Consider the following 12638-nt stretch of genomic DNA (forward strand, 5'->3'; position numbering starts at 1 on the left):
TAACAAAAAGACTCATACATGTGTAAACATATGCTGTTCTGCATACATGTATACCTAACGCTATTGAGCGTTTTGAGGCAAGTCGTAGCAGCGGCCATAATACAAATTCGTAAAAAAAAAAAAAGGAAAACCTATAACCATGTTTGGCTTCGTAAAGGAAAGTTTTGGCAATACAGGGGCAAAATTCTGGTGATGGTGATGAGATGACTATAAAGTTTTAAATTGTTTATCAGTAAAACATTAACACGCCATTCATAAATGAATTGAGCGAAGCTTGTTCGCCTACCAGCAGGACCATAACTACATCCACGTGTATCTCTCTTGAATGCTTCCGAGCATCGGCCTGCATTGTAACGTATTAATAATAGAAACAAACATTAACATTGTTTTGTAAAGATTTTTTATATATACATATATATGTATATACGAAACGGCAAACTGATCGTTGAACGAATAATAGCTGTGGGTATAGTTAACATAATTGTGGTATGTATGCTTGCTATGTAGGTGCAGTTGTATGGATTATGCAGAGGACGTGTTAAATTTTCAAAATTTTTTACTCCTTTTTTTCTTCTTTTTTTTTTTTTGAAAAGCATAAGGAACACTAAAGCTCTCTTTTCGTGTATGTGGGTGCAGTATTGTTTGAAAAATTGCGGTTATATGATATGTGGGCAGTCAGTATAAAGTCACATACGAAGAGCTTAACATACACATAGTTATACTATTATTGTCACCGGAAGCAAATTCTCAGCTGTAAAAGAAAAAGCAATAGTTGCCGTAAGGTAATGAAGATGCCATTGACGATGATGATGGTGATAATAATGATGATAACGTTGATGATAAAGATGATAACATGTTTATTCCTCAATGGTGCATAAAGTTGTATGAGGGCGTGTAGGATAACTAGATGCCAGTGTTGCTGTTGTTGTCCCCGTTACAACTGTTACCGAGTTATCAACTTTTGCTGAGCTCAACAAACTAGTAGTCGAGTTGTTGCCAGTGCTGGCGCTTTTAAAGTTACTTCTTATTGTAGCGTATGGACTGTTCGTAATACCTGCTTTCTCTTTAGTTACTCGGTAGTGTTGGTATTGTCGTTGTTGTTGTTGCTGTTGTTGTTGCTGTTGTTGTTGTTGCTGCTGCTGCTGCTGCTTTTTATTGTGATTTGTGTAATGTACATAAATACCAGCATCACGCAACTTCCGGTATAATGATATATATTTGCCCGCTGTGGTAGTACGAGGAACAATAAACGTTTCACAGAATGCCGTTTTACTATTTGCCGCCTCACTCAGCTTGTCATAGCCCAATGCCTGCAGGAAGGTCAACACGAACGTATAGCAATTGTGTTGTTCTTCGTGATAGTGTGACACTGTCCACTTGTCCGGCTGTTGACAAACCTACAAAACAATATACATAAGCAACAAATGCAAAAAATGAAATGTATCAAGTGACCATAAGTTTCTATATAGAGGGACTTATGCTCAGCTTTATGTGGGATTTCTAAGTTGACGCAAAAGCAAACATGAGAGCACAATACAAAAAGATATTAAAGTGAATGTAGGGTATAATTAAAAAAATAAACTCTCAAATGCTGGCCTTCCTTTTAAAGTAGAGACAAGTACGGCTCGAAAACTTGTCTAAGCTTTTGCTTTTGCAATTGTGTTGTGTGCATTTCAATTTTATCAGGGCTCATTGTTATACCCGGCAAACTACACAGGCGAACGTAAAGAAGTGGTCGAGATACATGAGAAGGTTTTCTCTTTCTCGTCTTTTTTTTTCTTTTTGTTACAGATGTAATAGTAACATGGCAGATGAAGCAGAAGAAAACCATCAAATATTCTATGGTGTAAATATTTTTTGTTCTCAAGTACATAGAGTTTATTGCAGGTTGCACCCTAGCCTCTCACAAAGTACTAGTATAATTTGCGGAAATGATTATAGATTATTAGGGGTCTGCGAAGCGATTCTCTCTCTACCTTGACAGCTACGTGCGGCTGTACTTGGGTGAGCAAGTGGGTTACTCACATTTGCAATCGCATTGCAAATGAACGCTTGATCTATGTAGAAAGACAAAACAATTGGGTAGAGCTTGTTCTTATCAGCGAAGGTGACGAAGACAATTTTTCTGCCAATTTCAAAGAAGCCATTTCACACGCATTATTTACTCCGTGCGAAGATAGTATTGTAATATTTACAGAGCAACATATATCATGTCAACTAATACAGACAATGATCAATCAACTTGTCGAAATATTTTTGCACATATTTTCTGAAAGCATTTTGAAGTCTGTTCAGCAATTGTCCTTAAAGCATTAACCCGCTCACAAATGTTTCGAGAAAATCCTGATAATGAAGCTGTAACTAATAAAGCAAGCGGCAGAACCGCATTCCAGTGACAACGTACAAGTGAAATTTGTTTAATCAGACAACAATTGGAAAATCCTTATCCCATTGTATCTGTTTACTATTATTTCGAATTCTTTCTTCCCTTTAGCTCCGGCTGATGCTAAAGATGAGCATCAGAACAATATTTTGAGATAATTAAGCCACATTTGCCTGCTCGCCCAAACGCCTATTCATGTGTTTGTCGTTTCTTGTTTGATTGCACAGGATCACAAACATTTGGAAGATGACATAACTCACATCTCATGCGATTCGTTACTCATTTATGTATTAAAGACTCTTGTTCAACTGTTCTTCAGTGAGAAAATAATCATTCGGAGCAGCGTTAGGCAACCGCGACGTTTATAGAACAACATTAGTTTCAATTTTGTTAAACACTTTGCTTAGGTGCATTCTCGTGAAGCGAAACCAAGTAAGAATAGACCAAAGTATGAATAGACTCACATCGATGACATTAAAAGCTTAGATAGTTTCGTTTACGTTTGATTCGCAGGAAGAAACTTCTTGTGAACATGCAACCATGACAATCCAAGAAAACAAACAACATCGAAGTCGAGGGAATAGGTTACTACTTGCATCATTACTTTCATTTGTTTCATGGTAAAGTTGATAAATTGCGTCAATGAACTACCGCTAATCTTCAATTTTCGCAGTTGTCCGTCCAGAAACTTTCGATTTAGAAAAGCTTAGTCAATGCAGCTTCAATTATGAACTTTTTACATTACTTTAGATGCCAATCTCTTTATAGGATTCCTTATGTTCCATTAAGATAACTCTTTCTTAAACCGATAATGCCCACGTTATGCATAAATTAAAAACTGTAAATTTTCGTTATCGCGTTACGATTCGCCTGTACACTAAATGATGTCGCTATGTATTCGTCATGTTTTGGATCGCTTAGACGATGTATATGATCTTTGAGGGCGCTTTCTCGATCAAGAATATATTAGAGTCGAGATAGACTAGCCTTTTACTATACTGATAGATTCTGTATTGCTCTAAGCTTGTCCGTCCGTCCGTTCATTTTGTTGTTTTATGTTCAGTCTACAGCCCACAATTTTTCAGTTATTTTAATTCAATTCGGTATATAGACATGGCTTGATCCCATGACGAACGCTATTGCAAATGATTCGGATCGGATCAATTTTTCGATCAAGCCCCATGCAACGCCTGATTTAGAAAGATCGTTAGATGGGAAAAATTGCAATTTTCAACAGTTACCGATAATAGTCGCCGCGTAATAGTATTTCGACATTTCAAATTGGTATGGAAAATTTGCTTCGGCTGGGGCAACTTTTAGAACCCGCTCTCATATAGCCGAAGAGAACTTATAAGCGAAAAAAATCTGATTTTCAATGTGAAAAATGGTTCATAATAGTTAATTGGCATGGCAACCAACAGTGCCGAATTTGGACCATGTAGGTCTATTTTTTTGATAGGTAAATGTTTTATGATACATGCTTGACATAAATATGCACCAAGCTTGAACCATGCGGATCCACTTCTTGGACAACCACTCCATATATAAGATTTCTCATGAACAGTAAGCCCTTCAGAATTAATTTTTAATATTTTATGACGCAAGCGAATTTGAATCACATAGATTTATTTCTTAGACCCTAACATTTTTTCCTTATGACGGAAACTGCAAAATAATAAAGTTCTTACGAAGTAAATTAAGTTTGCCAGTTTTGGGCATCCTCCAAGTACGCCTTTGCTTAAAAGTAATGTACAATTTTTGTTGCATGATTACCAAAACCAGTGAATAACTGCACTAGAAGTAGCGGTGTGGGGCATCGAATGGTCGGCCTTACCTTACTATAGGATACTTGCTTGCTTTAAAATATCATTACATGAATAAATACATTAAGCGATGAGGTGTAAGGTACTTAAAGGAGGGTCGTGCCCCACTGTAGTGATTTTACTTACTTCTTTTTTTTTCCCGCTAATTTATTTACATATTCATACATATATTGTGTAGTTTTAAGACTCTTTCTCCTATTTTTAACTTTAATTAGCTTAAGCATTATTTAATTTATTTAATTATGTTATTGAATAAATAAATAAGGAACAGGCAACTTGTCCACGTGATTTGAACGTTAAACTTGCTTTGATACGGTTTTTTCGATTCCTGTTCAACTTTAGCCCAACGGTCCTTGCATTATTGAGCTGTTCCCCGACCGAAAGCATAAATCTATATCTTAGTTTCAGTAATTGTGCAAGTCGTGTCATCATTATTGATGCAAATCATCGCTACGGCGCCATGGATACGATATTGTGCTTAAAAACACACACTGACTCGTTTGACAGCAAGGAAGGCAAACAAACAAAGCAATTGCGAAACGTTATTTAATATTGATTGAATTGTTGAAATTCATATTCCATTTAATTGGTGGTTGCTGAGTGCATAATCCTCGATCTTGCTGATATTTTCATCAGTGAAGGAGGTTAATGGTCGTGCCAGACGTGCGCCGAGGTTCAACTGTTTCTCTTCGCGTCACTTAAAACCCTTTTAACACTTAAATGCATCGGCCAATTAATTTCACTTTTTAAAAAGAATTCCATAGGATTTCGCCCGTTTTAAACTTGAAGAACTTGCTAGAGTCCTTCAGACGTATTACTCTAAAGCTTGCCTTCAAAAATTCGCTTAATTCGAGGAGATGAAGATCAACAATGACTCTGTAGTAGTAATTAAGTACGAAAGCTTTTTGTTCGTCGTGAAGTGAGCATGTGATATATATCGTTCTTTGTATAGGTTTTGGTGATAATGACCGATGTTACACTTCAATGTTGTTTCAAAACCATTGTGGTGCTTGCTGTAAGTTGTCGGTTAATGACGCGATTGAAGACGTGTTAGCGGCTTTCTGTTTGAATTTTTGCAGTTACGGGCGCTTGCAGGATAGTTTCCAATCAAAGGAAGAGAGAAGACATTTTTTCCCAATTTCTATGTATCTACACACTTTGCTGCTAAGTCTGCACAATTTTCCTTACGACGATCCGATCACATGAACTCGCCTCCATAACATTTGAAATAGTTATCCACGGATATTATTATTTTTTTTTTTTTTTTGGCATTACATATTTAATTTACAACCAGTTCAAAAAGTTAACAAGAGAATGTAGTGGCAAGTTGAAGAAATGAATAGTGATATTTATCACCGTACAATGACGATGAAGAAAATCTCTTCTTCTCTGAGTACAACTTCCAACTTAAGGAATAAAAAAATCGCTTGAGGTAAGATCTACTGAACAAGGGAGAGGGCTAAGCAATTTCTACAGTAAATCGTAAATCGTAATTATTCACCATGGCAACCGTTGAGATGGGAGCCGGCACCTTGTCCTGCCGCAAGTGTGTATATCCCTTTTCTTGCATTTCTCACTTCACCTGTTGAATTAACGATACATAATACGCTCCTATATTGGTTTTTACTCTTTCAAGATTATCGCTTAAGATAACCCCATGGCTATCGCCAACCGAAGAAAAACCCTTTGTTTTTTTTGGGCACTTTCGGTCCTTTCTTCGCACTTAATCATTTCGACTCTTATTTTTGTCTCTGTAGTGTAGGGTTATGCTTGCAATAATTAGCTGACGCCGAAACTATAATTTTTTTATTTTGAGCTGCGCCAACAGACGTTTGGAAATCTGCGCTTGGACAGGTGTACGGTCTAATGTGAGCAAAAGCAGGATCCATCATGCGATCAAGTTCTTATGCCTAAATCTTGATTCAATATATGATAGATATGTTCTTGGGGTACGTTGAGGGCCTCGATGTTTTCTATTTTCACCAAAACACTCTCTTCGATGTATGCAGACGATGATCAAGGTTCATTAGCTCATCCGGAATGACCGAGATTTTGGTAAGCACAAATCAAAGCTTGCGGCAACGTATTACCCAACTTTTGCATGGAAGTGCTGCCATCTTCGTGTTCAGCTCGAAAGCTCTTTAGCTCAACCTATCTACATTTTAATCTTCATTTGAGCAAGAATGCTTTCATATTCACGAATCTGACGCTGGTCAAGGAAAGCGTTTCTAAAGAATCCATGTACGGACATTTCTTTACATTTCATACGATACGCAATATTAGTAGAAAATCAATTTAAAGGCTTAAAAGCGTGGTAGTAACTTTGCTTTTATAATGGCATCAAGTTTTTCAAAGATTACTATTCCGTTTATATTTTTACAAGAGCAATAATAACCTTGAGGAGATATGCAAACGATTTATCTTTGATTTGTTTGTATGGGATATGTAGTAGTTTTTTATGTTTTTAGTTTTTTTTTTTTTTTTGGTCTTACCTGTAGTAATATTTGATCCCAGTAGTCATACCAAGGCTCGGGTACATCACCCACCAACAAACATTGCCACCATTCGGATAGATTGTCGATGCGATGACGACGCAAGCCATAGCGATCAAATTCAACAACGCAACCGGTCGATGTTGTGACAGCAATATGCAAATCTGTGGAATTATTATAATCACTGGAAGGTATGTGTATAAAAAATCAACAGAAAAAACAAAAGATTTTAAGCATTAAAGAAAAAATGGGAAAAACTTTAAAAAAGAGTTTTAAAGGCAAAAAAAAAAACAAAATTTCTTTCTATGAACATCATTTTGCTTACGTAAGAATGAGTGTGTTCTATAAAATATTCGTTTTTCACTCACTTCAAGAAATCACCTATGGTAGGTCGTAAAATAATTGCACAAGGGTACTGACTGGCTCGTATAAACGGATAGGGCAAACGAAATGGTAGCAATCGACTGGACATCAGTTGTGCAGCAATGCCTTCATTTGCATAAGATTTATGCTCGGTATCTACATTTTCGTCTTCCACATCGTCAATGGTTTCATGAGCAACGTAAGCATCATTATTGTTATTATTGTTATTGTTTTTATTATTGTTCTGAACAAGAGTGTTCTTGTTCTTATTATGTTTTGGTCTTCCACTGGGATCTGTATCCAATTCGATTTTACATTGCGGACATTGATGAGGTAAAATGAAACAGAACACTTTTACGGTGCAATGATGGAAACACAAAATGCCCGGATCTGAGGTAACTGTGGCCTTTCTTGTTGTTGCTGTTGTGGCTGCTTTTGCAGATGTCATTGTGTTTAAGGAAGTTGTTCTTATCGTCTTTATTAAGCAACTATTCGTTGCTTGGACAGGTGCTGTTGCTGCATTTGTAGCTGTCAACATGTTGTTTGTCCGACGTTGTAAAACCGTTATTGTTGGCTGCGGTGACTATAATCTGCAATTTTAAACGTAAAATTCTTATAAATTTACATTATTACCAAATGATTGCTATCTTAACTTAGTTGCACAAATAATCCCTACGGAGGCTCATTAAACGAAAGCTTCCATTCCACGATATGCCTGCGGAGATATTTTTACATTTTATTCTGTCTCATAAAATCAGTTTTATTCTCTCTTTAAATAACAACATTCCCGCTATGCCGTACCTTTCGTACTCGCAGCTATAATCTTGTATTCCTTTAGAAGATTTCGTTTATAGTGTATTCGGCTTAGAATGCCATTATAATACATACACATGCAATCGACCTGTTTTTGCATGTTTGGTATTTGGCTAACATTGTATGCTTTGCCTTTTGATATTAACATTGCGTGTTGTTGTCAATTTTACCGTCGCTTCTACATAAGCTGAAACCATATACGATTGTGGTATAAGCATATTGAGCACTTATACTTGGGTGTAACCACGTGCCGGCTCAAGCATCTCAAGCATTAAGGATGTATATATATATATATATACATGGGTGTACGCGTACAGATGAGTTTAAAAACACATTCATATAAATGGCGATTAAGTTTGATTTACATCGAATCTTTTGTATGCAAAAATATTTTGTGTATTTATGCGGGCCTCAATAACATAGTTAATATTACAATTTGGCTATAACATATATATACATATATATATGTATGTATTGGTGAATGTAGTCTTTTTTCCATAGAAATTCTTTATATCGATTTGTTTCCGGCCAGTTCTAAAAACGTTCAGCACAATTGACAAAGCATTCTTTATAAATGATTGCTTTGGAGATTATGATCGATCATTGCTTTGCTGCCTTTAACTAGCATATACATATATGAAGCATTCTCCCAGTTAAGGCTTAAGCATTTGAATACATTGTGTACTTATGCAAATATCCAGAAATTAGTTATAAGTTTTGGAAGCATGTATAATACATAAATGAACTAATTTGCATGTGTGCACATCTATATTCATTTATTAAAGAGTCTTAACTTGTTCGTTGGCTTGAGCTTCGTTTCATTTCGATAAATATGTTAACAATATCGATACGCTCAAGGATCCAAGCATATGTGTTTCAGTTCAGAACGAACATTGATGCAATTCAATGGAATAATTAAGAAGAGAAAAAGTGTATTCTATATATTAAAGGATTTCGCAAATTTTTGTAAAATGAAAAGTGAAAGTGTACTTATGGAAGCAAAGCAAATTTTCGTTTTATCGAAAGTATAAACCAAAATACCGTTCTCTGTGCTTATCTCAAATGCAAGCAGATCTAATAAAAAGTGGAAATATAAACAAAATTGGAAGCACTATACAAGATCTCATTGACAAGAAGGCGCAGCATCTTTCAAAGCAAATAATAAATCCGTTGATACCAACACGTTTTTCTTGTAATTTTTTAATTAACATATGTTAGCGAAGCAGATGCTCCGCCGCATAATATGATGTACACCATAGGCGGTTTCTATATATGTTTATGCCGTCACAGTATAATTCTTATTCATATATAACCAATTTATTAATAAAACACAACTATTAACACACCACATACATACATACGCATATATTACACATTAACTCAAATTAATATAACACATTCTTCTGCTACATCCAATGCACACACACTAGCGTAGTTTAGACATTCTCTGTATGTAAGCCTATGTGCAAGCATACGGTACTTATGAAGCACAACACGGTAGAAAATATGCGATTTTGATGTAACACGATCTCAAAGAATCGAATATGTGTTCCGTTGGATTCTTTTCAATTGCTTCTTGCTTTTATTTTCTTTTTGTCCTTAAGAAAAGGACTTTCAACTTCTTTCAGAAAAAAAACACATTAGTTGCAAATTTTGATGAAAATTAATTTTATGATCGTCATTATTATTTTTTGAAATATATTTTTATAGCCCATTTTCCGGTTGCGGTATATATATATATATTTAGTTGTTTTGGATGTATGCAATACCCAGTGGGACTTGAAATAGACCCTTCATCTTTTGTTACACTGAGCGATTCAGAAAGTTGTTTTCGAAGCTAGTTTGTCCGTCTTTCCGTCTTGTTTTCTTTTGTTCAATCTACAGTAAATTTTGAAATATTTTGATGAAATTTAGTAGACCGACATGTTTTGGCCCAACGACGAACGTTACTGAAAATGGTTCGGAGCGGATCACTTTTTCAATCGCTTCCTGTATAGCGTCTTCTATTGAAAAGTCATCAAGTGAATAGATGTCGGTCGTGCCCCACAGTAACGTTTTTACTATATTGCATTCAGGATCACTTTCTGAATCGGTCGGGATAATAAAATGTAAATCTGCCTCAAGCTCTTATATTAAAGCTGCTATAGTCGACTTTACTATTGTGCAGGCTGGTGGTGCTATCCCAGCTTTGCAAAAATCGAATATAAGTACACCAATACGACGAAATGGTTGGTAGTATAATTTTAAACACTGGACATGGCGCAATGAAGAAAACAATTATAATTTTCTTAAAAAAAAACTAGCCTACCTATATCTTCTTACCAGTCACAGCACTTTTATTAACAATATTAGCCATTATTTTCAATTTAGGTCGTTTGCAATTATAAGTGGACGCACATGAAGATGTAAAGCCAGGAAAGTTGCTTCTTTTGTTTTTAAACAATATTATCAGCTTATAGTATCAAAATGGATTACTGGAAAAATCGGAACACATTTTTTGTCGCTGTTGCGTCACTTTAATTGTTCATTACTTCTTAATTGTCTTCAATACAACAATTCCGCAATCCGTTTGCAATTCCGATACGTGTCGTTTATGCTTGAATACATGGCTTTTCGCTTGTATGTTTTCCTATCAATTACAACATCATTTTACACTGCAATGCTTTTTAAGTAATTGCCATGACTCTTCAACAGGTCGTACGTCCTATTTTGGTAAGGGTTGTTGTTATATATATATATATTTTTTTTTTGTATAGGAATTTATTTTACGTTTCATGATCGAGGCTTAGTTGTCATTCACGAAATTTTTAATCCCAGCTATAGCACGTATGCGTGTTAATGTTAATTTTCTCACGAATTTCCCTCCAAAGACAAATCTGTTTGATAAATCTCGAGTATCAAAAATCCAAGCTAAACCAAACGGTTATTTATTTTCCTGCTTTTATTTAATTCCACTAAATTTTTTTTTTTTTTTTGTTTCTTTTTAAATATTCAATATAGCAAGAATTCTAATTCTTGCTTTTATTCAAAATTTACAGTTCAATTTATCGTTCCGAAAAGTCAAACTCACTCTTAAACTCTATTTTCCAATTTTTTTAACACAAAAAAAACAAAAATTAAGTATGCGTGTCTTACACGAGAAATAGCGTAATTTGCAACCGAGTTATTCAAATTTCAAATCATTAATTTTTTTTTATATCTTCTTTGTACAACTGGCAACACAAACTTTCAACTTGTTTCCGCATTAAGGTATAACAAAACGAACACTCTTGTTCCCTTCAGATTTCTAGCTTTTTTTTTTGTTTTTTAGCAGACATGCCTACATTTCAAGCATGGCCTATCAATGCTTTTTCAATATGATCAGTAAAAGTAGTCGTTGAATTTAACACTACCGGTACACGATTGCATTTGTTAAGAATGTTACGAAATAAATATCAAATGTTACAGGATTTGGGATAGACACACCTTTTATCATGCCGATTGATTGAGAAAGTGATTCTGGATTGATTTAAGCTTGTCCGTCCATCTGTCTGTCCCTCTTGTTTTTTGTGGTCAACCTACACAATTTGTAAAAAGTTTTCATGAAATTCAGTACACTGACGTGATTCGACCCAAGGATGAACGGTTATTGAAAATGGTTGGGACTGGCATCGGACCGCTTCTCGCATAACACCTTATCTTGAAAAGTCGTCTGATGAGTAACTGTAGGATGGTGTAAGGTATTTAATAGTGGACCGCCACCCTCTATGGTAGTTTTGCTTCTTCTTTTTTTTAATTAAAAAATACAAATACATTTACATATCGATTCATTGGAATAACTTCATTTTCAAATAGACTTAAATACATAGCGGAATAATAATGGAAAGGGAGAAGTTATGGTAGCTTCCTGCAGCATTTTTTATATCACTGCACGTTTTCGTAGAAGCGAGCAAAAGCTGCGGTAAATGATGATAATAATATTGTTGCGAAATTCGCTTTTCTATTATGTAAGACTAGTACCACTAGATCACGAATATTGTTTTGAAGAGAAATAGTCTTCAAAATTCTTTTATTTACAATTATATTCCTTAACAGTAGGATTATTCACAATTTATTTTGCTACTAGTCTCGACACCAATGTTCTTGTCCGACTCAATCTGCCTTCTGTTTATATACATTTTTATAAGCATATTCATGGCTTCATTTTTAATCCGGCCGGCAGCTGCATGACGAGCCGCTAATGTGCATTTGGTTTTCCCCTCTCTAGGGAGTTCATTATTCGGGCAAATTAATTATTCGGAATGCGCTGGATTTAGGATTTCCGTAACAATATATTTTTTCTCTTATTACGTTATCGGTATCGTCCGTATAGATGTACAATATATGCATCACTTTTGATCGTGAACATTCTAAATATGTCCTTTGAAAAATTGTGTTTAATTTTGCAAACATTTTCATCTCTCAGCACCAGTCACCCAGACAAATGCGTCAAGATCTTATGCGATTGCTCACGGATACAAACCAATCATACGTTTCAAGTTCTTGTGTGTTTCAAATTTTTAAATATGTCCCTTAAAAAGTTATGTTACGCATTCTTATGACGTTCGTTGCTTGCATTTAGTTGCATATGGCAGATTGAAGCTTAGACGTTAGACAAACTAATGAAGAGAAAATTGTTGTGGAAAAATGCATGAAATTATGAATTGTCCTAAAAACATTTCAAAACAATAACTTTAATTACAGACCGTATTTTGCATACGTTAGCGATAGTTCTGTTATTTTTAA

The 12638-nt window shown here is 35.2% G+C and overlaps 1 protein-coding gene across 2 annotated transcripts in view; it reads right to left on the reverse strand.

Annotated features, from left to right (window-relative positions):
• Window positions 1-574: 574 nt before the first annotated feature.
• Window positions 575-12638, reverse strand: part of LOC119633912 — a 154229-nt gene continuing 142165 nt past the window's right edge. For both annotated transcript variants that reach the window (XM_038027740.1, XM_038027741.1), the window contains 3 exons: window positions 7067-7651; window positions 6699-6882; window positions 575-1397 (listed from right to left, as the gene is read on the reverse strand). In XM_038027740.1, the coding sequence (XP_037883668.1) occupies window positions 858-1397; window positions 6699-6882; window positions 7067-7599 (1257 nt within the window). In that variant the 5' untranslated portion in view covers window positions 7600-7651 and the 3' untranslated portion in view covers window positions 575-857. The remainder of the gene's footprint in view (window positions 1398-6698; window positions 6883-7066; window positions 7652-12638) is intronic.

This window comes from Glossina fuscipes, unplaced genomic scaffold (assembly GCF_014805625.2).
Source record: "Glossina fuscipes isolate IAEA_lab_2018 unplaced genomic scaffold, Yale_Gfus_2 2, whole genome shotgun sequence".
Classification (NCBI taxonomy): Eukaryota; Metazoa; Arthropoda; class Insecta; order Diptera; family Glossinidae; genus Glossina; species Glossina fuscipes.